Source organism: Bubalus kerabau, chromosome 21, assembly GCF_029407905.1.
Source record: "Bubalus kerabau isolate K-KA32 ecotype Philippines breed swamp buffalo chromosome 21, PCC_UOA_SB_1v2, whole genome shotgun sequence".
Taxonomy (NCBI): domain Eukaryota; kingdom Metazoa; phylum Chordata; class Mammalia; order Artiodactyla; family Bovidae; genus Bubalus; species Bubalus kerabau.
The window spans coordinates 44,213,814-44,241,555 of NC_073644.1; the positions used below are offsets into that span (position 1 = coordinate 44,213,814).

The window sequence follows — 27,742 nt, forward strand, 5'->3', positions numbered from 1 at the left end:
GAACTGCATTATCAACCAACTTTGTCATTCAGTCATGTCTGACTCTTTGTAACCCCATGGGCTGCAGCACGCCAGGCTTCTCTGTCCATTACCATCTCCCAGAGTTTGCTCAAACTCATGTCCATCAAGTCGTGATGCTGTCCAACCATCTCATCCTCTGTCGCCCCCTTCTCCTATCATCTATATTTATCTCCTTTGAAGAAAAAAGACTTACATTTAAATCATTTGACCCAAAGATGGTTCCTTTGAAACTCTATACAGGAGTTTCTTTAAAAGCATCATGTGTGTGAACACATTTCTTTTCATAATTCAGAGTGTAAGATTTTGATGTAGACTGCACTGTGTCAGTTACTTCCCAGATGTCTAGATTTCCCATTTTTTTGTCAGGAAGGAATACGACACCATCACCCCCACAGATACGCATTCCGAGGGACACTTGCTTAGGCATCATAATTTGCAGTTATATGTTATTAAATAATAAAAGGGAAATAAATATTGTTTTCTTGAGCCATTTCACAAAAGTGAGAATATTCAAGTCCAGTGAAAGATAACATCCAAAAGTTTCACCTGAAAATATTGTCATGTGGAAAAAATGGACATACTGATACAACATAATCAAATATGCAGACAGCGTGTCATTAAGAGGGCTTGAGGTGAACTGCAGAAATCCAACAGGGGCAGAACTTAAGGATAAAAATGCACTCTGACTTCCTTCCTCTGATCACCTCCTGTTGCCTCAAATGGCCCCAACCCACCAGGAAGGGAGCAGGGTAGGGGGGTGGGGGAGGAGGGGCTGACACATGGCCCCGACAGGTCACCTCCCGGGCATGGCAGGGAGGGTTGGAGAGGGCTCTGGGAACATCTGCCCAGGGACTGTTGTGGCCATCTTGCCCAGGATCATGGCCCCCACACCAGCAGGCCCACGGCAGGCGCTCGACCTAAGTGTTCTGAATAAGTGGGTCGATCTATCTGCTCTGTAGTGTGTCTCTTCTTCCAAAATTCCCAACCTGCTCACTGGTCCCAGAACACACGCTGAGTTAGCACTTCCATCTCCGCATCTTGACGGGGCCTTACTGTCCACTCAGGCTGTCCTTTTCCATCTCACTGTGGGGTCAGAGTTAGGGGTCCCAGCCAGGAGCCTGGGATGGCGAGAGGGGAAGCCTGGAACAGAAGGAAGGCGGGCAGTCATGCAGGCTGGGCCTTTTCAGAGGATGGGCTGGCCGGGGTGGGTCTCAGACAGACAGGACACAGGTGTGGAAGGAGGCTGACCATGTGCTTTGAGTCTGAGGCTGAAACTTATCGGTTGGGGAGTGACCCAACATCCATTCTTCCCTTCTTCTTTGCTGGCAAAGCCCCAATTTCATCTGGGTGTCCAGCCCTCCCCTAGAGATTCATGGAGACTGAGACTGACCGTGTCCCCTCACTGGTGGACCTATTTTTGGCATCAGGACTGGCATTAGAATGGGCATGTGACCTCATTCCAGCCAAAGAGAGTTGAGTTGAGCCCTGCATCCCTGGGACCACACCCTCCCATTGCTTCCAGGATTTTGGTCTATCAGTTATTCCCACAATAAATTTCATACTCTTTCTTGTCAAAATCTTTTACAGAATTCCCAAATATGAAAAAGATTCTTTTTAGTGTATACATATTTTATACATTCATATTTAAATTATTGAGTCATCTTAATTGAGTAAAGAAGAGGAAAAGCTTACTTCGAGGTTGGTTATAAAATTGTGGGTTTCCCTGGTGTCTCAGACAGTAAAGAATCTGCCTGCCAATACAGAAGTTGCAGGAGCTGTGGGTTTGATCTCTGGCTCAGGAAGATCCCCTGAAGGAGGAAATGGCAACCCACTCCAGTATTCTTGCCTGGAGAATCCCATGGATAGAGGATCTTGGCAGGTTACAGTCCATGGGGTTGCAAAGAGTCAGACATGACTGAGCAAGTAACACCATAAATTATAAAATTGCAGCGCTGGTATTTCTGCAGCTACAGACTTATTGTAAGTCATGAAGCTTAAGCCTCAAGGCCCCTCATCTGCAGGCTGATCTCTTCCTTGAGTCTTTTCTTAAAGCACTTTTTAACCAGATGCTCTATTTTCCTGAAGATTTCCCTGCGTGTCTTTTTGGCCAGAGTTTGGTCATATGTCATTGTGGTGCTGGAAAAGACTCTTGAGAGTCCCTTGGACTGCAAGAAGACCCAACCAGTCCATCCTAAAGGAAATCAGTCCTGAATATTCATTGGAAGGACTGATGTTGAAGCTGAAACTCCAATACTTTGGCCACCTGAAGCGAAGAGCTGACTCATTTGAAAAGACCCTCATGCTGGGAAAGATTGAAGGCAGGAGGAGAAGGGGATGACAGAGGATGAGATGGTTGGATGGCATCACCAACTCAATGGACATGAATTTGTGTAAACTCCAGGAGTTGGTGATAGACAGGGAGGGCCTGGCGTACTGCAGTCCATGGGGTGGCAAAGAGTCGGACACAACTGAGTAACTGAACTGAACTGAACTGACAAGGAGAATAGAATCTGAGTGAGTGACTCAGACAAACCAACATTCCCCCCGGATCCTGACGCTTGGATAAACTCTACCCGGAACAGATGGATTCACAAAACAACGTGAGTCCATGGACAAAAATCCATGTTCAGTTAATGGAGAAGAACAATGCAATCTGATTCCCACCCTCACTGTGATGAAAGCTTTTCAAAACAGCCCCTTCATTGTGGTTCTGATAAGCAGGAACTTTGGTTACCTCAATTTAGTTAAATAGCTCCAGTTATTAAATAACTCCAACATCAACAGTTCAAGTTTCTATGACCATGGTATATTAACTACGAGTGATTGCAAAATGCACAAACTTCACAGCTAGCTCTTCAGGGTGCTACATAAGCACCAGGTGTGTGCAGTAACCAGTGACCATCATGTCTGCTGTGGCCACTCCCAGGAACAGGGATGGATTGCCCCAGAGCGTGGTTTGGATGTCAAGATCAGTGACGCCATGCACATACCAAGAAGGCATGCTTGACGTTGACATAATCAGAGCATTCCAGGGAGTACAGGGTGGGTCTTCTAAGCTATATTGTTTGAAAATGACTTGAGAGCAGAGGGAAGGAGATGGGCTCGGGGTTTGCTGTGCTGGGGTAGGGGTCAGGGAGAGTGGCTAGGGTGACATTTCCTGCACGTGGCAGGGACTTGCGTGGTTTGAATCTCCCACCAGCTCCACAAGAGGGAGGGCCCAGACTTTCTTATCACTTGCCCGGACATGGAGCACCAGGGCAGGAGGCAGGAGTGAGGCTTAAAATATGTCTGTAGTCAAACATCAAAAACTGGAGTCAGAGCCTCCTTTACGATGTCACTTCTTTCAGAGTCTGTTGGTGACTGGTCCCTGTGGGGTTACTCAGTGCCCCACACTGACTCAATGGACATGAGTTTGAGCAAACTCCAGGAGATGGTGAAGGCCAGGGAAGCCTAGCGTGCTGCAGTCTGCGGGGTCATCAAGTCGGACACGACTTAGAGGCTGAACAACAATGATGACAACCTTCCTTTGACAGCAGAGTGTGTCATTGTATCGCCTCCTTGTCTCCCACACTAAACCCACATGACATTTCACAAAAACAGGCAGTCGAAAGAGGAAACCGGTCACCAAAACGGAAGGTGCATATCAAAGAAATAAAAAGTGATCATATGGGAAGTGACACTGAATCTGTGTGAGTGGAGTTAGAGAAGAAATGGGTGAAGGTGCTGAGGTGAGGGATAGATCAGGAGTCTGGGATTAGCAGGTGCGAACTGTTACATATCGCATGGATAAACACTAAGGGCCTACTGTACAGCACAGGGAACCCCAATATCTTGTGATAAACCATTATGGAAAAGAATATGTAAAGGAATGTAATACACGTGTAACTGAGTCATCTTGCTGTACAGCAGAAGTTAACACAACATTGTAAATCAACTTTACTTTAATAAAAGAAATCTAAAAAGAAACAGCTGACTCTGGGATGAGTGACCCTGCCGCCTTTGGAGAAGTTTCAGACACGCTGACAGAGGAGCTCAGGGAAGACTGGCTTATTGACACAACAGAGGAAAATGGTTGTGATGAAAAAGATGAAGCCATCCCAGAGGAAGTAATGCCAGCAAAAAATGTAACACTTAATGAACTGGTGAAGATAATTCATAACATTGAGCATGCAAAGAACAAAATGCTGGAAGCTGATCCAAGCTTTGGAAGGATTGCAACAATTCACCACACCATGGAAAGATGTCCACGGCTTATCCTGAGTCTCATGACAAGAAGATGAGCACTGTTCAAGCTATTCTTGATAAGGTTTATACAAAGACACAAAGCACTTTATCAGCATTTCTAATGTGTTCAATGACACTGTCCTAAATAACACTAGTTTTATTATTTCTTTCATTTCTTTATACTGATAACTGATGATGTTTTTCATATCCCAAGAAAAAAATGTGTGAAGGTCGTGGAGCAATCCTAATTTTCCCATTCATTATGAAGATCATTTCAAATTGTTTGAATCTGCACAATCATTCTCACGGTACCATAATGCCACGAAAGTCGCGGCGTGCCTCCACTCATGTGGCGTGCCTGGTCTGCAGGATTTGACTCTTCGTGATCGGTCCTACCTTTGTAACCCACAGTCCTCCCTGCGTTTCCAGGACCCACTATCTCCAGAGTCCTCCTGTCCCCGCCTTCCCCAGGTTCTTCGGCTTCTCTTCTTTGTCTGTCTTTTGGGGACTGGTGACCCACTTTCCATGCCCTTCCAGTTCTGGTCCTTTGTCAAAGTTACAGTTTCTCTGGTCTTAGGTAGTAATGATGGGGCTAAACTGGCAGTGAAGGAAGGGGGTCTTATAAAATGATAAACTGGCAGTGAAGGAAGGGGGTCTTATAAAATGATAAACGGGCAGTGAAGGAAGGGGGTCTTATAAAATAATAAACGGGCAGTGAAGGAAGGGGTCTTATAAAATGATAGGGAGGCATTTCCAGGGGAAAAGCAGGTGGGCAGGGTATCCCCTTTACTTCACAATCTGCATTCAGGACAGCCTACAGAGCCCGCTAATTGTATCAATAGGAGATGTCCTTCCTTCTTTTACAAACAGCTACTGAATTGTACTATGTATCTGGTTCTACGGGCTGGAACATTATGTAATAACAGATAGTGCAAAGCAACACTAAGGATTTTACCTGGGCCCTCTGGGCGGGGTACCCAACTCCCTGCCACTTAACCCATTAACTATCCCAGTGGAGGAAATATTACAGAGTTGCTTTGTGAGGAAGATACTATATTACAGGCAAGAGGGTCTTTGGCTACACAACCCACACCACAAAATGTTGCCTATTGGGACAGGAAGTGCTACAAATCAGGATAGACCAAAGTAAAAATCTTGAGATTACCTCTGCAGATGTGTCTTGCTTTGGGAAACTGAAATATCTCTGGAAAGCCTTGAGTAAACCAGGTTCTTTAATTCCTTACATTAGTGGAGTGAGTTACTGTTTGTAACAAACGCTGCATAGGTTGTCAGCAGGTGTTTTCCTAACAACGCTGAATACCAAGAGGAGTCACTCTCATTCCTATAGAAGGGTAGAGAAATCTACAGCTCAGAAAGGCTCATTGACTGTTAGGTGATGGAACCATGCTTAAAATAACAGATATGGTCATATTTTAAACATCCTAAGTGAAAGTATGTTAGTTTGCTCAGCCTGTCAGACTCTTTGTGACCCCATGGACTGTGGCCTGCCAGGCTCCTCTGTCCGTGGGATTATCGTGGCAAGAATACTGAAAAGACTTTGTGATTGCTTTTGGAGAGCTAAGAATTCTCTCATACTTGTAAGCTTCCAGTTTACCCTGTGGGCAATGCTGCACTTTCACAAATCAGGTTAGTAGAGTAATACCCACATGGACTAAGCTGGTACTAAACCTAGTTCTAAATAAGGCTGAAATTTGGTGAGTTACACGATCATGCTGGGCAAATGTGCCAGCTCCTATCATGTTTAGAACCCTGTGTTCTGAGGTGCTCAAGTTCACGCTGAGGAATTTGCTAAACAGATCCCTGGCGAGGGATCAGAGCAATGATTTTCTGAATCCTTAAATCCTTCCAAACAGAAGTGGCCAAACACACAGCCCGAGCTCAGAGTCCCTAAACTTCTGGAGTGTCAGTCTTGGAGTTCCTTACTACTGTTTGAACTCACGGGCTTCCCCAAAGGAATAGGCTATTTATTTTATTTACGAGTTAAAAGGAATGAAAACATATGCACTTTGCATTAGGCAGCAATCAGGACTAAAAATAACTGATTTCGGCGAGTTTCCTATGGAAAATATCAGACGTGGTCAGTCTGCCTTCCAAGAGGGGTGGGTGGGTCCGGGCCTGAGCCGGGGCAGGGGTGCAGGGGACACCCCCCAGGGGGCGGGGGTCGACGCGGGGGCCGGTCGGGGACGGTCAGTGCGAGTTTGCAGCGGTGATGTGGGGCAGGGTGGGGAGGGGGACTATCTCAGAGTGCATGCAACAGTTTTGGGGGAGACGGCTATCGCACGGGCCTACTGTTTGTGGGCTGCGCTCAATGACAGCAGGGACAGGAGGAGGGAAGAAGGAAAAGAGGGGATGCGGATGGAGGGGAAGCAGAAGGTGAAAGTCGCAGAAAGAAAGGCAAGGGGGCCAGAGGGCAGCGGAGGCCAAGCAGGGAGCGCGAGCAGGGAACTGGAGGCGCGCGCGGGCGGTCCTCCGGCAGGCAGGGGGCGCGCGCGGGGGTTCGCGCCCCGCCCCGCCGCCCGCCCACCTGCGCCTGCGCCGTCGCGCCGCCTCGCCCGGGATGCTGCTGCCGCTGCTGCGGAGTAGCTGCTTCCCTTCCTCCTCCCCCGGCGGCGGCGGCGGCGGCAGCGGCGGCGGCGGCGGGGCGGACGCTGGGGGCCGGCCGGCGGCGCAGCTGCAGCGCGGAGCTCGCGGCCCGCCGGGGCCGCTCGAGCGCGCGCTCGCCCAGCCCGGGGCCGAGCCGCGGCGCTTGGCGGAGGCCGAGGGGGCGCGGGGGCTCGGGGGGCCGCATGCGTGCATGGATCCTGGCGCCGCGCTGCACAGGCGGCCCGCGGGCGGCGGCGGGTTGGGCGCGGGCTCCCCGGCGCTGTCGGGCGGCCAGGCCCGCCGGCGCAAGCAGCCCCCCAGGCCGGCCGACTTCAAGCTGCAGGTCATCATCATCGGCTCCCGCGGCGTGGGCAAAACCAGCCTGATGGAGCGCTTCACCGACGACACTTTCTGCGAGGCCTGCAAGTCCACAGTGGGTAAGGCGGGCCGGGGGCGGCTCCGGGGGGCCCCTGCATCCCCGGACGGGACGGAGCCCCCGCCCTGGCCGTCTCGAGGCCGGGGATGCACGGGGCCCATCCGGCCGGGGACGGTGTGAGCATCTCTTCACGGGAGCACCCCCCCCCCCAACTCATCAGGAAGAGGAGGGGGGGCGGGCGGGCAGCGTGGTGGACACGAGCTGTGCCCTGGCTGGATGGCCGGAGTGGTCCCCTCTGGAGAATTTTGATGCCTTAGCTTTGCCTTCCTAGGAGGAGGGGCCTTTCCACTGTCCGCGCTACTTGTTTTTCTAATTTTGAACTCAATTTTATGTTGTGCTGAAATAATGGGAATTTCAAATCCCTTGTGGAGGAGAGTCTGTGGTTAACATTCGGAGTAAGACTAACAAGTTTCGTCTTTTAACTGTAAGTGTGGGCAGAAGGACTTCAGCTGTGTTTTTCTGTGACTTCAAATAACCTAGGGGACCCGCAAGTGGGAAGGGCAACCCCCCTGCCCCGCCCCCCGCACTGCCAGGTGGGTGAAGGGGGCATCCAGGTAACTACAGGAGCCCCCTGGGCCTGGAAGTGGCCTGTCCTCAAAATGTAAAATTGAAACTGCAGGGAAGTTTTCTGATGGAGTCACATGTATAGGCCTTGGCTTTGAGGTCTGTCTGGGCACTGTGTAACAGTAGTTTCTCTGGAAAACCCCTTAAAAGCTGTCAAAGATAGGGGAACCCCGCAGATGAGATAGTTGTTTGAGGGCAAGATCAATCACCTTCAGTAATGGGTAGGTGGTGGGGGGGATTCCCCTCGGGGAGGTCCAAGAAATAATACATAGTATATAAACATGAAATTCAGAACTGAAACATTCATTCCACACACCACTTGTGTATTTAGATAGTTCCAAGGGGATACAATTTAGAGATTAATTGGCCCTGTTGTCATGTTACAGAAGACCCCTCCATTTGAAATGGCTTATTGAAAGATTAATCTTACACTTTTCACGTTGTCATTTTGTTTGTGAGAACTTGTTTCCTTTCATACTTTTTAATAATAGACCATTTTGGATGTATTTGTGCTCTCTGTGCCGTTTGTTGTTAAGATCTTGGCCTTGAAACCATGAGATTAAAGTTCAGTAGTGTAGCTTAGACGTGTTTCAAATATCCAGTTTTGGATCATATAAAGTACGTGAAGTTATTCGACCATCAAAAGAGGGTTTGTGCTGTTAATTTTAGTACCTGGCATAAGTAAAATAGAACTAAAAGTAATTCAGAATCATCCACCTTTTATGGCTCAATACTTCAAAATATACAAAAATGAAGAATAACACAGTTGTACTATGTGATGTAGAGGAAACCAGCACAGGCCTTCTGGGTGAATAATAGGGTTTGGTGGATGGAGAGGGAGATGGAGGGTGAAGATGTGCTGTAAAGCAGGGCAGAGGGGAGGTGGGGAGGGGTTTCCTAAGCTGGGCCCATGTGCAGCAGCACCCCCACATCATTAGGGGACTTTGGGTGAATGCTTCAAGACCTGGGCTGCCATGAAGCGTGGAGGGTGGACCTTCTGTATCAGCTGGAGCCATAAAGCGCTCTGGGTACGGCCCTGGCAGGGAGGCAGTTTCTTTGGGCACTTGTGAATTAGGAGGGGCCCAGGCAGTCAGTTTCTTTGTCCCCTTAACAAACAAACATAAATGCACATGTATACACGCCTCCCCACACTCCTGCCGCTGGGGTCCCTTTTGCCCTTTGACTTTATCTCGCTTGTTTTTGTTTGCTCCGTACAGAGCCTATAGTCCTTGGCTTGATAAGTGTTTATTTGTGGGAAGTTCAGAAAAGGATGATAACTTCTGGTCTGACCCAGACTGTGAGAACACTTTGAGAAAGTTAACTAAACCCCCTTCTGTCTCTGCCTCTGAGTCGCTTTTCCCTCCCACAGATCAGATCACTTATTGAGCACCTACTGTGCACGGGCGCTGTGCTACCCATGCGGGCCTCAGTGGTGAGGAGGACAGTCTCTGTCCAGATTGAGGGGTGGGGAAGGGGGGTCCTGGGGATGCCCAAGGGCGACTAGGGCAACGTGGAGATGTGTGCAGACCACCTGGGGAGCTCAGGGAAAGCCCCCTAGTCTGGGTGGAGTGGGGGCTGGTCAAGGCCTTCCTCCACGCTGGAATGCTGTAGAGATAAGTTCATTCCTTGAGTTCCTTAGAAAAGCAAGTGTACGTGCGGCACTGGGTGAGGTGTAGCTGACGTTGCCTCACCTGAATGCCCCCACCTGAGCAGGTGGCTCACAGGGTCCTTCTGAGGCGCACTGTTGAGTTTCATCTCCACAGACTCCGCACAGATCCTGTTCCGCCGGCCTCACCCTGTCCAGCTGCAGAGTCTGGAAAAGACCACCCCCCTTGTGCAGGTGCTGCTGACCCAGGAGGGTCACTCAGGTGATGCCCCCAGCCGACCTCAGACTGGAAGTAGCCCCTCCAGTGAGCATCTGATAAAGCCAGGCAGGTTCACCAGACTTTCTGTAAAGAAGCATAACAGAAACCCTGAGGGATTTGAGATAATAAGCCTATTTTATCAAATTACAACTGAACAAAATGTTGGTTTTGTTGTTGTCATATTACTGATCAAACCAGAAGTTGTTTTGGTTTAAAAGACACACGGAACTCACCAGGGTATGAAACTGAAAAGACTTTTAATAATAGACCTATTTAGTGAAAATTGTCCAGATGCAATATTACTTTCAAATGGGATTTCATATTCATGGAATTGAGTTAGTCTGATGTGGCTAGCATGGTTTGACAGATACAGCTTTTCAAAGTTTGAGAAACAGGAGGAAAAAAAAAAAAGCTGGTTGGCTGTAGAAATTCACAACTCTCTAAATACCATGTCGACCTGTGTTTCTTATATAACTATTGGAAGCTCACTGTTAATTTTGTTTGGATCAAAATGTTTTTACCAGGCAGCACCCCTTACCCCACTCCCAGCAACTTACATTTCTAGAAAAGCACTCTAAAAAACCTAGGCTCTTGATTTAAGCTTTTCCATGAACTAGTCTGTGACTTTGGATAAGTAATTTATTTTGTCTTTGTGTGTAAACGGTTACATTCTGTTAGTGGCAGCTACAGTTTCTTGAGCACATACCATGTACTAGCAAAAATATACTCTTTATAAACCTCACAACAATCCTGAAAGTTTCCCTATTTTACAGATGAGGAAGCAGAGTCCCAAAGGGTAGACAGCTCGCCCACAGTGGCCCAGCGGTGAGTGAGTGGTCAGGGCCAGGGCTGCAAGTGAGTTCCTTCTGTCTGTCTGTTCCTTAGCTTACTTTGGGATTTAAGTTCACTTTACTCTGAAAATATGGATGAAACTCTTTCCTGCTTGTCTAATTTGGCCCCACGACAGCCCTGTGAGGGTGGAGAGTGATGCCATCAATGGTAGCACTGAAATTGATTCTCTGTAACTGTGCCCCCATTATTTGTCACTTTCTTCTGGGAGGAAAAGATTTAAAAGGTTCATTTCTAAATATTTAATCATTCAACTATCTGAAACTTTTAAAATATTTACTAAAATACATTTAAATACAGGAAAAGGAGGGGTAAGACCGTTTGGACCAGAGTATCAGTTTCCTGAACAGTGAAGTTTCTTCCAGAATGCCAGAGGCCAACAGAGGATTGCCAATTCTTTTATTATTTTGCCACGTAAGGACATTTTTTAAACAATCCACTGTCACCAACTTTTCAAAAAACAACAAACAAAAAAAGATAACATGAGGTAGACCCCCAAAATAGGAAAGAATTTAAAATATCAGAATATCAGAATTTAAAAGTTCTTTGAGCTCAGTTTGAGGTCCTCACGACTCTGTCAACGTTTTTCTCGTTTTGCAGCAATAACTTAACTTCACAGCCTGGCCCTGATGAGAGTGCTCGGTGGAGCCCTGTTTGTACTCAGTCATGTGCCGGGGTCTCAGTTCTCTAGCCCATCCCTTCAGGCCCTGTGTTCACTGTTCCCAAGGCAGGGAAGCCTGGTGGTGCAGGTGGCTGATTCATCCGGCCCCGTAGTAGAGCCAGAAACAGAACCAACGGGTCCAAGGTGCGGGTGGCTGTAAATCCCATGCAGGAGTGGCTGTCTGTGGGTTGACCTTGAACGTTAGCGGGCAGGAGGCAGGAGATCCCACCACTAGGGTCTACTCTGCTTTGCCTACACGTGGTGAGTGGAACCACTGGCAAGGGAAATCGCTTGTACTTTATTCTGGAAATTTAGGTCAGAGATTTTTGTTCAGAAACCCAGAATGAACATTTCATACTGGATTAAAATTCTGAGCTGTGCGTTTTGTGTTGCTCTTCTGTGATCCTGGGCAGTCTTTGAAGCCATGGCTGAGCTGCTCGACTATTTCACTTACAAGGGAATTAGGGAGAATTGTCCCGAATTCCCACTCCAAAGCCCAGACCTTCCAGCGTCAGCCCCTCCCCTGCCGGGCTGATGTAACAGGATGACTCAGGGAGACGGGAGTGGGCGAGGAGCGCCAGTTTTTATGCCAGCCTGTGCTGTGCGTTGTGCGGTTTGGCTTATTTAGTGAACTCAGAGCACGCTGATAGACTTATGCAGAACGCATTTGTGGAATAAAGTAGCTGTCTTTCCCAGAAAGTGTGGAAAGTTGGCGATTGGGTTGTTAGGGCTGATAAAAATCTATTTAAAGACCTGGCTTACGTGCATTTGGCCTTTCTTTCACCATGGAGCTCCTCCTGGAGAAGAAAGGTCTGCCTCTGTAGGATGAGAGGGACCCAGAACCTTCAAGTCTGCCTCCCCTGCAGCTGTGGGGTGCAGGGACGGCCTTCAGAAGGCAGCCTGAGTTCCTTAGACTGCTGGTAGGGCCAGAGCTTTCTCCAGCCTCGCGTGCCGGGAGCAGGGTTCTAATTAAGCGTTTGTTTGAATCTGCAAAAAAAACATAGCTTTGTACACCATTCAGCAAGTGTTTTCTGAGGGGCGGTGTGTATTTGTGTGAGACTCCATCCCACTGGCCATTCGTGGGGCCGGAAGCCCACCTGCCTGCCTGGCTGGTCCCTGCAGAAGGGGAGGCGAGTGGTGGAGACGCCCTGATGAAAATCGGGCCCCACGTGCTCCGTGACCTCGACTCCCCCCCTCCACCCCCCGCACCTCGCCTGTGAAGTTCATGTGCGGCGTGTCTGTTCCAGCCGGGTGCAGGGCCATCTCCTGTGTGTGTGCAGGTGAGGGACGCAGATGGTCTTTGTTTGCTGGGATACAGACCGCCCAGTCTGGACTGGGGAGGTGGGTCTTGTTAGACTCAGGGCAGACGCTGGATATCCTCAGGCCTGCAAGCATTGTTTAATGACATGCAATCATTTAAACTGTTCTAGCAGCACCTGCTTCTGAGGCGATCCAAGTATTTTACAGTTACATTACTTCGGTCCGTTGAGTTCTCATAGCTCGGCTTAAGTAGGAGAAGCCCCATGGTATTAAACTGTGGTTCAGGGCCCCTCTGGGGCAATGCAGGAGGATGGTCTGCCTTGCCTGCCCTGTGTAGGGTGCGCTCCTGGGGGAATGCATCTGTGCTCTCCCCCAAAAGACAGTGGTCAGGTGGAAGGCTGGCCTCATGGTCAAGAGACTGCTTTCTGATAGTAAACATTCCTCCATCTGGGTGACCTTGGCACATTTCTTAGTTTACTTTCTCACTGTCAACTCAGTGGAAATGCAGGGAAGCCTCCATCAGGGGAAAGATTACATCCAGGATGGGGTGACACTGTGAAAGATATATGTCCTTGGGAGAAAGGCCAGCCTGTGATCTCAAGATAGTTCTTATAAATCGGCTGCAACAGTTAGTAACAACTGTCACCGCTGCTTGAACTGAGACTTGACTTCAAAGTGTGAAATCCTACAGCCTCCAGAACCTGTTTTGTTGTTGGTTCTTTGCTGAGTGGTGCCTGACTCTTTTGGAACCCCATGGACTGCAGTATCTGAACTGAAGTCAACTAAAATCATACTCTCACACCAACTCCAAGTCCTTGTTGTTGTGGGGGGCGGGGTGGTGAGGGGGGACGAATACTCAGCTATATCCCAGGCATGGGCCACCAGTCAGTTCTGCTTTTATTAAACTTTGTGCTGGAAGGGGATGTGAAGAAAGAAACTTCTGTTTATTTTTGCTATTTTCATTTTTATAACTAGTTCGGTTCGGTTCGGTTCAGTCGCTCAGTCGTGTCCGACTCTTTGCGACCCCATGAATCGCAGCACACCAGGCCTCCCTGTCCCTCACCAACTCCCGGAGTTCACTCAGACTCACGTCCATCAAGTTGGTGATGCCATCCAGCCATCTCATCCTCTGACTTTTTATGCCTCAGCAAAAAGTAACATGGTAATGTTCTTTTGGCTATGTTTTGCGTGCCAGGGAGCCTCAAAATCTTATCAGCACTGAGGATGACAATTCTTTATGCTCTTGCTGAGATTTATGAAACATGAGTACAGCGGTGATAGGACCAGGTGAAGCTCTGTTCTTGAAGAGCTCGGTTATGGTGACCCTGGGCCACTTGCAGAAGATTTCACACTTTTCCCTGTTTCCACATGCTTGACTTTTATAACAGCCTTTGGTTGTGAACAGTGTTAATCAATTTGAACCCAGGTTCTGCCGCTCAGCTAGCAGAAGTGATCTGACCTTGGTCTCTCCTCTGTTCTGTGAGGGTAGCACCCAGCTTGCTGGGCTCCTGAAGGAGCCCTCATGTTGCATGTCAGGCTCAGGGCATCTAATAGACACTGTTATCATTATTAAAGGGAATTAAGATCAAGAAAGACTTGAATAGTTGTATCTATACAACAGAGGGATTACAGCCTGTGACCTGTGTCCTTCCTGATGGAAATATTTTTAGGAAGACTTAGACCCCTGTCACCCAGCAGGACGTTCCCTTAGTGGATCACTTCCAGTCTCAGTGACTGAGTAAATGGTTACTGTAATAATCCCCTGGGGGACGGGAGTGGCGTGTGTAATGGAGAGGACCTGGGCATGTGAAGACTGCCCCTCCTCTAAGGATGTTCCACCAGTAACGGGTTGTAAGGGCTCCCCTGGTGGCTCATTGGTAAAGAATCCACCTGCTGATTCAGGAGACATGGGTTCAATCCCTGGGTCAGGAAGATCTCCTTGAGGAGGAACTGGCAACCCATTCCGGTATTCTCGCCTGGGAAATCCCATGGACAGAAGAGCCTGGTGGGCTACAGTCCATGGGATTGCAAAAGAGTCAGACACAACTTAGGGACTCAACAACCGCAAGCTGGGATTGTAGGAGAAATTAAATGCTCGGGTTCCAGGGTGATGCGTGTGTGCCAGGCACCCTGAATCCTGCTGCTCTGCCAGCCAGACGGGCTCACGACAGAGCACCTGTACTTCCTTCCTACGATTTAAATATGTGTGTGTTTGTTTCCTCATCAGTCCTGAGTTACCTCCTATTTCCTCCTCTTTGGTCGCCCTTTCTCCGTACACACCCAGCGTTTGATGGAGAAGAGGGGCCGGTCTCCATCAGATTTACTGGACCGCTGCCCTGTGCCAGGCAGCGTTCTCGGCTCCGGAGACCAGAGGTGACTGTCCTGAGAAGGCAGCTGTTCCTGTCACCTGGGGGAGACCAGCGGAGCCACGGGTCAGGGCTGGACGGGCAGGGCTGGAGGGAGGGGGAAGGTGAGCCTTCAGGAGGCACAGAAGGGAACCCCTGGACCTGAAAAGGCCTTTGGGCAGATGGGGAGGTTCTCCAGGAGAGGAGAGCAGAGAGGGCGTTTCACCAGGTGCCTGTCGGTTTACATCTGGATGACGCAGGTCTTCAGGCAGGACTGTCTCCACCACCCGACGGAGTACTAGCTGCTTGCTTCCCAGGATGGTCAGGACACTGTAGGAAATAGGTTTTCAATAAAAGCTGCCACTTTTTTTGTCCCTTATCTGTTTATAAACATTGATCCTGGGCCCCCCCTGCTCAGTCAGGAGACTCTGTGCTGACTTTTCCCAAAACTAATCCCCTCCTTGAGGCAGTTGGTGACTTGCTACCTTTTATTCAGGATCATTATAATTTATGTGACCTGCAAATGTTAACAATGGACACTAAGAGATACTTTTTACCTGATGTAAAAAAGCTTTTTAAAAATGTGTAGTTGTATACTTTGATGTAAGGATTTGTTTCTAAGCCATAGGTTGGAGTAAGTTTCCAGCCATCACCAGCTAACCTAGTGGCTCTAACTATATGGTAAAAGAGATTTCGTTTAAGAGCAAGCCCTGTTTTAATGAGCTGTTTCCTTTTGTGGAATTTTAGATTGAGCCACTGGATATTTTTCTCTTGTTGTTGATGTCTTTAACCTGTTCAATAAAACGAAGTAGTTTGGGCTAAACACGTTCTTCATCCTGTTTGCTGTCCGTTCATCTTTGTTTAAGTGTATTTATAATCACACGATAACATTACCACTTATTCATACTTTTGACTATTAATACCCTTTCCTTTGTTTTTATTCATTAAACTTTGTGATTACAAAATAGCTGTAGTGCAGGAATGCTAAAGTCAGGAAGTTGTTTAAGTTGGTTGAAGAAAAAAGACTTGACATGATCAGACTGAGAGCGGTTCTTAGCAGAGAAAACAGCCTAATCAAAACAAAAGTTATTTGTGCTGTTTCTAGAGATTCTTGTAGTTAACTTGAAGCAGAGCTCACAAGAGAAGTATCTGCTAGTTCTTTTCAGTAAGATGTGGCAGCCGCTGGAACAAGTTGTAACGAAAGTGGCAGCTCCCTTAAGTGAAACTAAAAAAAAACAGACTAGAAACAAAAGTAAACCAGAAGAGTGGCCATGATGGAGTGTGAGTTAGATTTGTAAATCACATGGTGAGGCCCTAGCTTTACGCTGATATCAGGAAGAAGGGGTTTTGTCTGAGTTGTGCCCTTTCAAAATCGGAGCATAGCACATAGATGCAGGCTGATTTCTGTGCCTCAAAGGGTATCATGTTAGGCTCTGCCCTTCCCTGTGATTGAATCACAAAGGATTCCGCTTGGTCTCTGCTTGAGGATGTTGGTCATGTACAGACACGCTTCCTGTTCCAAGGCTGTCTGAGAGTCATCTGACTCGGAAAAGCAAAGCTGTTCCAAAACTGAAAGTGAAATTGGCTTCCCCAACATGTGCATGAGCTTTGAGATCAGGGCTAGGGGAGAGAGTAAGCAGCAGGTGCCGTGGCCTCTTCTCCAGCCGTGACTTGTATATTCCTGCCATGTTTCTCTGTTGTGCAGACCTCAGTCCCACCCAGGCTTGTAAACACATCTTCTGGTTGCATTGATGTCTGCAGCATGTTGCTAATTATAAACGTCAGTCACACGCCTTGCCCGTCACCTCAGGAACATCATCTGACTTTGAAGAGCTATGTTGTGCCCCCTCCGTCCTCCACCTCACAGCATCGGGACCCTGGATCCATAAAGCAGCCAGAAAATATTAATTGTTCCCATAGAGGTTAGGTTTCCACTTCCCACATTTAGCTGGCGTTATTTTTTTTAGCTGGTTATTTTTTTTTCTTAGTTGTGAGAATTGTGTAAAAAATACTGTTTTATATTATTTCACAAATATTGTGACATTTGTATTAAAAAAGTATTGAAGTTTTCTGTAACTGACAGATAGGGAAATATCCACAGGTGAAACTTTGCTTTAAAAGATTATCTGAAGCCTTGAAGGCTGAACTAGAGAGGGATGGGGATTTGTCATGGTTTGCTTGCTACTATTAAAGTAATTTAAAAAATGAAATTAATTTGTATGGGTAAAATTTTTCAAAAAGAATTCCTCTTCCACACTACTGGCAATATAATAAAGTCACTTTTGTGAATGCTAAAGAATTTATTACAATAATTTCTTAATTCAGCCTATGGCTGTTTGAAATCAAGATTGAGTTTCCAGTGCTCCAGGTAAGAATTTCCCCCCAAGATAGCATGTATATAAAGCCATTGTTTGTGTAATGATTCATTGTGATTTTTAAGTGGATTTTAAGCTGCGTCTCTAGTAGTAGTAAACTCTATTATGAATAGCCAGTGCTTCATCTCCAGTTCCGGGTAGAACCTAACATATGCTGCTCGTTGTGCGGAGAAGCACAGAGTGGTGGTCGTCTCGGGGACCGGCGGATTTCTTCTCGCTCCTTTTGGGATTCAGTGTGGTCAGTTTTTTTTGGTTTTTCCAACAATGGCATACAAATAGTACTGCTCTTCTGACAGATTGCCTTGTTTTTGCTTCATCTTCATCCGTTTTATTTACAGGTGTTGACTTTAAGATCAAAACCGTAGAGCTAAGAGGAAAGAAAATTAGGCTACAAATCTGGTAAGTGGGGCCCTGCACCCATTTATCACCGTGTGTGTTCAGCAGTCCACACGCTCGTCTAATACAATTAACCATCGGAGCGGGTCTGTCTCTCCTGCGTCTCCTCTCCTCCGCTCTCGTTCAGGTGAAATGAACGGAGCTTCCTTCTAGAGAGCGTTCAGGAAAGAGCCCATGTAGCTCAGCCCCGCTTGCCACGGGGGTCGTGGAGAGACTGTTGTTACACTTCCATGGTGACTGGCTTGGAGCCTTTAGTCCCTAGTTTGATGTCATCCGACAAACCGTCATCACTGAGACAGTCGCTCCAGTGCTCGTCTACATGTTTTCAGAGTTACTTACTCTGCAAGCATCCGGAGAAAGGCCAGCGTGCTCCCTCCCCGGAGCTGCGCATCTTGGGCAAGGCCCCCTCGGGCGTGTCCTTGGTGGCACGCTCGTGCCCTGAGCCCCTCTGTGCCCCATGCGGGGAGCCCAGAGCCCCCTCCCCACACCCCAGGAGCGTGTGAGAGACTAACCCAGCTGTGTGGGGGCCGCTCAGCCGCCTTCCTTGGGGACCCGGGAGGAGCCCCTCTGGAGGAGGGACTGTGGGAGCCCCCGCCGCGTGTCCACGTCGCCCTTGTCGCTAACACAGTCACGCCGCAGCGTCTCAGCCACTAACTCCTCTCGCAGGTCGACCTCAGCTCTGTCTGTCCGCCGTGTGTGTGTCGCTTCCATCGCGTTCATTGCTGCCGCACCAGCGGCTCCATCGTCACCTAGCGCTTCCGTGTTAGTGCCATGTCTCATCCCCACCCGCGCCCCCGTGCGGGGCGCCCACCGGCCGTGTCAGGTAACGTCCCCATGGGTCATCGCTGACTGTTTCACCCGCTTGAAGGATTGGGGGTGACGGGGGTTGCTTTTTTGTTTTGTGTTTTTGTATTTCATATCTTTGGGAAGTTCTTGATCATCTTTGGTTAGGAAAAGAACCATTTTCCCATCTCTGCTTGAAGTGTGTCTACGTGTATGTATATAGAACTTGGTGTAAGTATAGCTAAAATAAGATGTCAACCCGAATGTAGATTCATGAATTTACATCCACATGGTGGCTCAGTGGTAAAGAATCCGCCTGCCAGTGCGGGAGACATGGATTCGATCCCTGGGTCAGAAAGATCCCCTGCAGAAGGAAAGAAGGAAATGGCAACCTACTCCAGTATCCTTGCCTGGGAAATCCCATGGACAAGGAGCCTGGCAGGCTATAGTCCATGGGGTCACAAAGAGTCAGACACAATTGAATGACCTAACAGCAGCAGCAGCAGCACATATCCTGGAAATCACGCACAGAGGCTTCCAGCTGTCGTGTTGAGATGGACTTAAAGCTGAGAAACTGGCTTCCTGCCTTAAGGCAAACACATAATTAAGATGCTCTGTATGGGGGACTTCCATGGCAGTCCAGTGGAAGTCCCCCATAGAGAGCATCCCGTGCAGGGGGTGTGGGTTTGATCCCTGGTTGGGGAGCTAAGATCCTGCATGCTGCATGGCATGCCCCCCCCCCCCCCCAAAAAAAGACGCTCCACATGAAGGTCTCTTGTCCGGTCCAGTGCTCACTGTTGGTGAATTTGGTTTCCACTAGAGTCCCTGTGTCAACATCAAGCTTGTTTCCTTTCATTCTCTGCTTGATGAGGTAGAACTTTCATACACTGACATTGATTTCTGCAAATTAAGAATTGTGTCATTTCACCAGATATATTAAATGCAGAAAAATGATGGTTTCTCAAAGCATGGTTGTAGTACCAAACTGGGGGGAAAGGATGGCAGGAAGTTTTCAATTTGCCCCCAAAGCAGAAAGAGACATAATAATAATATCATATTCCACCCACAATAAATGATGATTTGGCTGATGTACTGCAAATCTCTGAAAGTCAGCTCTTGGTCATTACAGTGGAAATTAAGATTCATTTAGATAAAGGTGGGAATATGAGGATTCTACATCTCGTTGGATAGATAAAAGCCCGATCGGGGCATTGGTATTGTATTACTGTCCAGCTGTATGAGATGTGGAGACTGGGGTGAAATTTTTGCAGTCCTGGCTCAGAGTAGGAATCTAATAAATACTTGTTGAACTGAATTGGATTCTATTTACCTTGTTCTCTGACCATCTGTGAGAGCAGATAATTCAGTGGGGAAATGATCAAAGGAGCCTTGGAGAGGAATAGCTTTGGCAACCCAGATGTTTTGGAAATATGGATTATTCTCTTCAGTGGAGATGCTTTTCTGCCTCACACAGTCAAGAACTGGTCACAGAGAGATGGAGTTTAGGGACTGGCCTTGATGTTTCCTCGCTGGTGTCTTGAACGCTAACCGTTTGTTGTTACTGAGTCGCTTCAGTTGTGTCCGACTCTTTGCAACCCCCTGGACTATAGCCCGCCAGGCTTCTCTGTCCATGGGACTTCCCAGGTAAGAATACTGGAGTGGGCTGCCGTTTCCTTTTCCACGGAATCTTAATATCAGAAATGCCTATTACTATCCTGATTCTGATTGTTGGGTTTTATTAAAGCCTCTCCTGGGTCTGCTGTGGGTCATGCTTGTAGGTAGTGGTGCTGTGTTGTTCCTGCTTCCGAGGTCAGACCTCATATTAAGCGTTCTTACCACAGCAGCCTCAAAATGGTTTTCCAAAAGCTTGTATTATGTCTTATGTCTCTGTACTTCAGCCCCTGATTTCTGAATCCTAACTGAGTGAATGTTTAGAGAAACGAATGTGAAATTGTTTTACGCTAAAAGCCACCATAAAACTACTTATCATAAAGACTCACAAGAGCACATAATTCCCAAAATGCTCAGTGAAGACCTTAACCCAGTTGCTGTTCAAATTTGTGGTGCAGCTATAATGTGCTAACCACAGACTTCAGAGTAGAAAAACATGTGTTATTTTTGCTTTTTAAAGAAGTAAGTGAGAGCTGTTTTATCAAATCCTAAGTTGAACAAGCCAGCACTGTGATGGGAAGAGAAACCACAGTCAGGAAAATACTTTTTTTTGAAAGTATTAATTACACCCCTAAATGCCTAGGGTCCCGGGAATAATTTTGTTCACTGATTCCTCGTGTGAATGAAACGGTATCTAAGTCAGTTCTTTCTCACCTGATTGGAAGGTGCCTTTTAGTGTCCGCAAGTTGGTTTTATTTTATTCTGAATTATTCAGGAATCCAATTTGGGGGCAGTTTTGAGTCAAAAAATAAAGTTTATTTTGCCTTGAATTGGCATCCACTTTCTGCATTTTGCCCACTAGCCTTTTGTTTAGCACATATAGATGGAGAGCCTGCGGTAGGCCAGACCCCTGGGCCCTGGTGGGCAAAACGGACCAGCCTAAGCCCCTGGGCCTTCCAGCCAAGAAAGAGCACAGGGGAGTCTTACATCCCCTGGGGCAAAGTGGCAGCATTGCTTTATGTGAAAATGAATTTGCCAACAGGCTTCATTGTTTGGCATGATGACACGTCCCTAAGGGGAGCTAATTTGGTGGCGAGTCTAGTCTGGAACAAAGGCGTAAACTATCGCACCTTTGCCAAATGTGTGTTAGGGACACGACCCCACAGAGTTCGCCCCAGCCAGTGCACTTGGAAGAGGTTTCAGTGTCTCCGCCTTTTGGAAGCCTAGGCACTGTCCTGTGAGAGTCTGTGAGCATCTTGCAAGGAAGAACCTTGTTTTCTGTGTACCCCACTGCCCCTCGCTTTCTCCACCACAAGCCACCTGTGTCACGGGGCTCCCAGAGTGTGCTGAGAGTTACGCTTCTTCGGTAAAAGCTAAAGTACAGATCGGCTTAAAAGAAATCATTTTGCTGGTCAGAAGGCCTGCTCTCTTGAGCCTCATTTGTAAATTTGTGATAGTTCTCACGCACTTCCTCAGCTTCTTAGGTGGAGAAAGTGGGTCTTGGCCAGCTTGTGTGCACTGTTAATACATGTATGTCTTCCTGTGGAAACATCAGCTTTTCCTGGAAAAGAGATAAAGCTCTAGATTTCAAGGTCACAGTTGGAGAGTAGTCAACTTGACAGTGTTTGCAAAGTTGTGGGGTCCTCTTCCTCCTTTACCTGTTTGAAGGACTAAGAAAATGACAAGACTACAGCCTTTTTCGTTAGTGGGGACTGTTGGTCATCTTATAAGCAAAATCAGATAAGATACTCACCATTGAGGTTGGTTAATAGAGATTGCCAGGCTTAAATTGTTTAAATATCACCCATACATTTTGTCCTTGATGACCGCCAAGTTATGGGGTGTTGCCCTTTCCACTGTTATACACGGCATTTACTTCTTTTCAGAATCTTGTTGTGGGAGAAATTGGGGCTTCCTTATGATTTTGTTTGGATGCACCTAGCTCAGAGAAGCTGCCCCCAGTAATACTGAATGTGCACAGACCTGTGGGGAGTTGCCACAGTTGGGCCAAGTCTTCCCTGTCCACCCTGTTTGGGGACTGACTTTTGCTGCTCTTTCTCAGGGACACGGCAGGTCAGGAGAGATTCAACAGCATTACCTCAGCTTATTACAGAAGTGCCAAGGGGATCATATTAGTCTACGACATCACTAAGAAGGAGACATTCGATGATTTGCCAAAATGGATGAAGATGATCGATAAGGTAGGTGTTGGCGTTTCTCTCTTAGAGGTGAACTCTCCGCTGTGGGTGTTAATAGTGACAACAGGAAGAAGGGAAACATTCATGGAGCGTGCTTTTCCGTCCCGAACGTCATTTAATCCGGATGACAGCTTTCAAAGTAGGTGCATAGTCCTGCATCATAGGTGAGGCAGAGAAGAACTAGAGTGTCTTCAGGATCAGCTTGTACATGAGAAAGCCTGGATTGGTATTCTGGTCCCTGGGCTGTCTGACCTCAGAGCCCACACACGGTCATCCCACATGGGCAGGCTGCTTCCGTGGAATCAGGTGCAGGCCCAGTTTTATTATTTCTGCAGAAAGTTCATGTGAGCGCTCGCTTTGTGTGTGGCCAGAGAGTGACAGCCTCCCGGGGACACGCCAAGGCCAGGGTCACCCACTGGACCTGTGCCCACTAAACTAGAGATGGCCTTCACCCCCTCATTTTGAACTAAAGATTTTATCCTTTGGATCACAGTTGACTATGTAGAATTAAACTGAGTTTATATAACCTGTGGGTCCCCCACTAAGAAATGAGTAGCCAAAATGCGTCTGTAGACACAGCCGTTGAGGGTGAGATGCGTGTAAACAGTGGCCACATTTGAGAGTTGTTTCCCCCTCATTTAGTAATTTGAGGTTTAGCTCCTTTGTATAACAAGCACACTTAGTATATTATAAATTTGATTTCGTTTACAGATGGTATTAAACCCATCTGTTAGATGATGGTGGAGAATGTTCCTCTGCAGGTCTTACCAAGCGCATTTTCAATGTGTATCTCTTTAAAGTGTGTTGGAGATGCCGGTTACCAGGGTTTCAGAGACGGTCAGAACCAGGGTTGGGTCTGGACTCTGGGATGCTGGGGCCATGGGGTGTGGTCCCGAGGACCCCAGACAGAGGCGTCCTCGCTGCCAGCTCAGAACCCAGTGATGGAGCTACCGGGAGGCGGTGGCCTCCGTGTGAAGGGCACCTCAGTGGGGAGCCTGCCCTCCTCCATCTGATACCCGGCTCTCGCCTCTCCCTCTGTGCAGCCATGCTCCCGTTTCTTCCCCTTACCAGTCCCGGTGGGGGCACTGTTAACTGTCACCCCGTTACTGGCAAGGAGACCGAGCTCCCTGGTTAACCTGGCCGAGGTCACCCACTTGGGTACCCTGTGTGGAAGTCCGTCTCCCATCATGTGTGAGAATGCCCCTGTTCAGGGAGTTACTTGAGACAGCTTTGACCTTTTTAAAGAGAGATTCTACTGTGCCTGCATGTTTTTTTAAAACTTAGAAATGCAGCTTAACTTTTCCTGCTCATAAAATTAACAGTACCCTGTCGGTATAGAAACTTAAGAAAACCAAGTGAAAGCACAGAAGTGAATTGAAACAGTCTGGCTGTCACCCAGAAAACCCAGATTGCGTCTGGACTCCGTGTTGTTTCATGTCATGGTTACTTCACTAAAAATTCTATCACGGGTGGCTTCCTGTGTCACCTTCATGTTCTTCCAGAGCATATTTTCTGGTTTTTTATGGCTTCACTCTTTTATGTACCTTATTTCATTCTTCACCCACTTTGTGGGATCTTTAGATTTTTTTCAACCGAGTATAAAGCTTTGCCTGTATTTTGAGTCATTCCTTAGGGTAGATTCCTTGGAGTCATGAGACCATCCGTGGTTCCTCGTGCCTGTGACAACATATGCGCCCAGCAGGAGCCCTCTAGGTCAGAGCAGATGCTCAGAGAAGGAGGGGCAAGTGGACAGAGGGGCAAGTAGATAGAGGGGCGAGAGGTGTGGCCTGGGATTGTGTCTCCTTCGGGTGTGACGTGCCCGGCTTTGAGATTCAGCCTCTCTTGTTGTGGTCCCACAGTACGCTTCGGAAGACGCGGAGCTTCTCTTAGTTGGAAATAAGTTGGACTGTGAAACTGACAGAGAGATCAGCAGACAGCAGGGTGAAAAGGTGAGGAGAGTGGGCAGTGGGGGGGGGGGGGGCGCCGGCACCCATGTCCGTGCAGCAAGCACCCTGTGTGCTTTCCCTGCTAATAAATTACGGTTCAGAATTCTGAAAATGCAGCCAGTCACATCCTTCGTCTTTGTTTGCTTTGGTTCACTTCCTGCTCCTTTAAATTCATTTTTCAGATGGAGGGGAAAAGACACATGAGAATACACAGCATTGTTTACTGTCCCAGCCGACGTCTTATACAGAGAGATGTTCTCTTAACCCATATCATTGCATTCATGATGTTCTCCTATTCTAACTCTAACCTTCCTCAGGAAATTGATGACACTCACATTTATTTTTTTGGACACATTTTAAACGTCAGATACACTACAGTTTAGACACTTGTGCACATAATTTGACTTGAGGGTCCTGGTGTCACCTCACAGCTTGTGTTTTGCTGATTTCTCATCGTGTAGGAAATTGCTGCACTTTCCTACATTAAAGTTCAAATGTAAATGAGCTTTACATTTGAGGATAAACAGGACTTTCCAGACCTTTCGTCCCAGCCTTTGTCTGAATCCCAAAGCCCAAGAGCTGTTCCCCCTCCCTGTTACAGACCCTGTGCTTATACTAGACACGTGTCGTCCCCTCCTTGCCCAACATGCGCGCGCGCACACACACACACACACACACACACCAATAACGTGTGCTTGCTCACAGTTTGCACAGCAGATAGCCGGGATGCGGTTCTGTGAAGCGAGCGCCAAGGATAACTTCAACGTAGACGAGATCTTCCTGAAGCTTGTCGATGACATCCTGAAAAAGGTAAAAAAAAAAAAAAAAGAATCCGTGTCCTGACAGCCCGTTACCTGCAACCACTTCATCATTTCCTTTGCTGTTTGTGGTTGGGAACCTCTCATGTAGAAAGCAAACCCCAGGGGTTGTCAGGCTGGAGACCTGGGGGTGCAGACCTGGGCCAAGGACTCAGCCCCCCGCAGCAGCAGCCTCTCACCACATCCTCAGGGCCACGTTGCATGACCCCGCTCAGCCTCGCACACGGGTGGAGTGGGTGTGACTGTTTGTGGTTGTTTTTTAGTTGCTCAGTCGTGTCCGACTCTTTGTGACCCCACGGCCTACAGCTCACAGGCTCCTCTGTCCATGGCATTTCCCAGGCAAGAATACTGGAGTGGGTTGCCATTTCCTTATCTTCCAAACCCAGGGAACAAACCCGTGTCTCCTGCATTGGCAGGCAGATTCTGTACTACTGAGCCACCAGGGAAGCCCAAGGGAGACTGTGGGCTGTGTGTATTTGACAGTCACTCCTCTCCTGCTCGAGTTTTCCCACAAGGACCCTGTTAGGTGCGGACAGTGAGGGTCTTGCCTCCCATCGAGGCTCTTCCTGTCTGGTGGGGCCTTTCGTGGCGCCAGACCAGGAAGATGACCTCATTGGACAGGAGCACATTGTTCAAGCATCTTTGGGCCTATATCCAGAGATTCCTTAGATCTTTAAGTGTTTTTATATTATTATTACACATAATCGCCTCAATGCAATGTAATTCAGAAGTGTTTAGTACAATGGTTGTCTGTATAGCTGCCAAGAGAAGGTACTTCTTCTTTAGTAATGGTATGCTCCCTGAGAACACAGAACCGTTTTTTCATTTTTTTGATGCTTTTAAGTTTCCATCACACTGGGCTGTGAAAGGAAATATCGATGAGGTCTGTCTGCTCTCTTTGCTGAAGGGTGCGAGATGGGCTGCACAGCCTTTGTGTATTGGTTGAAGCTCCCTGAACCTGGTTCTAAGGTTTTGGCTGAATGGCTAACTGAACTCTGATGATTAGAGTTTCCTATAAAAAAACACTTTGGTCTTCTGTAACTGTATAGTCTGCAGAGTCTTTATATTGTTGAGTTACAATGCGTTTGTCTTTTCCTTTATCCCCAAGATGCCCCTGGACATGCTCAGGAACGAGCTGTCCAACAGCATCCTCTCGTTACAACCCGAGCCCGAGATCCCCCCAGAGCTGCCCCCGCCCAGACCACACGTGCGATGCTGTTGACTCGCCGCTTTGGAGGCGAAGTGGGCGCGATTCCTGGACAGGGGGAAGGTCGCATTCTGCACTACAATCATTTGACAATTTCCTCTCGCACTTTGTAATCCACGTCAGAGCTATACACTAACTTGTAAATATGCAGATATGCAATCCTGGGTAAGTTTGGGTTATAAATGACATATTTCCCTCCAAATTATTATATTTCATTCATCATCCCAATACCTAGTGTGTGTACACTGGGGAATGTCGTACTTCTGATACGAAGAACAGGAGAAATGAGAGTTACAATGTTTCTGGAAATACATAATATAGTTGTCCTTGTTAACTATATTATGAGGATGGAGATACTCTGATAAGAAGAAAGAACATGGTGCTTTGCTTACTGTTTTAAAGAAAATTTGTAAAACTAAAGACTTTGGGGGAAGAAAAGCGACCTTGAATGCTTTTTCTTTATTTACATTTCTCCCAGCTGTAGCATCTTTGAAGTATTGGAGTGTTTCCCACAAAGCGAGTTCCATGCTTGCTTAAAGGTCTTGAAGGTTATTTATTCACATTAATGGTAGAACATGACTAGTTAGAATGTGGGACTTGACTTGGTCCTGAGGCCTGGGAATCCCTCTGGTTTCCTGATGAACGCACTCTGTGCTTTTAAAAACTACAAAGATTCAATAAAAGAAATGTTTTTGAAACTATAGAAGATTTTAAAAGAACGCTGCTGTCCTACACAAATCCTGTTTAAAGGAATTTTAAAGAGATGCATTTTACTATATCAAAGAACCTACACGTATTTGCCTAAACATTCTATATACCTTTGTAATGATAAAACCTCTCCCCTTGACGGTGAAGCTTATTCCTATTAAGCCTAGACTGTGTTCTTTTTTTTTTTCCTGGTCTGATGATGAATTTGTGAACTCTTATCTTTGGTATATCTTTTATTAAACTGCACTGTTTGTTTAGTCAAGGTAAATAAGTCATTATGTATTTGAATAACTTGGCGTGTCTTGAGTGTTGTGATATGAGAAGCATTGTGGTCCTTCTACACTAATGAAGTGCAAATAAAATTTTGTATTTATGAATGACAGTTGAGTTGCTACACTTATTCATGCAACCATAAATTACGTATCTGGTGATATTCTTCCAGAACTCCACATCTTAATCTATTGAGTGTTTTTGATAAGGAAAATGTAGCCTCCTTCACCATGGAAAACATTTCGATACTTTCTCAAAAGATTTAGGCATAGACCCAGCAATTCCAGTCCTGAGTGTACACCTCCAAAAGTTGAAAGTTGGGGCACAGACAGATGCTGTACACTAATGTTCACAACTTTATTCACAGTAGCCAAAATGAAGCATCCCAAGTGTCCATTGGCAGGGGAATGGACAGCATGGATGAACCTTGAGGACATCATGCTGAGTGAGATAAGCCAGGCACAGAAGGACAGACCCTGTACAGTGTCACTCACGGAGGGGCCTAGAACAGTCAAGACCAGAGATGCAGCCTGGTGGGGGCTGGGGGGGAGGCGGGCGGTGGTGGCAGTGTTTACCTGGACAGAGTTTGCCTTTGGAAGAT

The 27,742-nt window shown here is 47.4% G+C and overlaps 1 protein-coding gene across 1 annotated transcript; it reads left to right on the forward strand.

Annotated features, from left to right (window-relative positions):
- Positions 1-6,808: 6,808 nt before the first annotated feature.
- On the forward strand, positions 6,809-27,252 carry RAB12 (RAB12, member RAS oncogene family). The gene is made up of 6 exons (XM_055558995.1): positions 6,809-7,286; positions 17,543-17,603; positions 22,057-22,195; positions 24,052-24,141; positions 24,844-24,948; positions 26,065-27,252. The coding sequence occupies exons 1-6, from the start codon at positions 6,824-6,826 to the stop codon at positions 26,176-26,178; spliced, it is 972 nt and encodes a 323-aa protein (XP_055414970.1). The 5' UTR covers positions 6,809-6,823; the 3' UTR covers positions 26,179-27,252.
- Positions 27,253-27,742: the final 490 nt, after the last annotated feature.

Excerpts from the sequence above, each read along its gene's own strand:
- RAB12 (XM_055558995.1), top strand. The coding sequence starts at position 6,824 with ATGCTGCTGCCGCTGCTGCGGAGTAGCTGCTTCCCTTCCTCCTCCCCC. Across the intron at positions 22,196-24,051 it reads GGATGAAGATGATCGATAAG|TACGCTTCGGAAGACGCGGA; the intron begins GTAGGTGTTGGC and ends GTGGTCCCACAG. Across the intron at positions 24,142-24,843 it reads GCAGACAGCAGGGTGAAAAG|TTTGCACAGCAGATAGCCGG; the intron begins GTGAGGAGAGTG and ends GCTTGCTCACAG.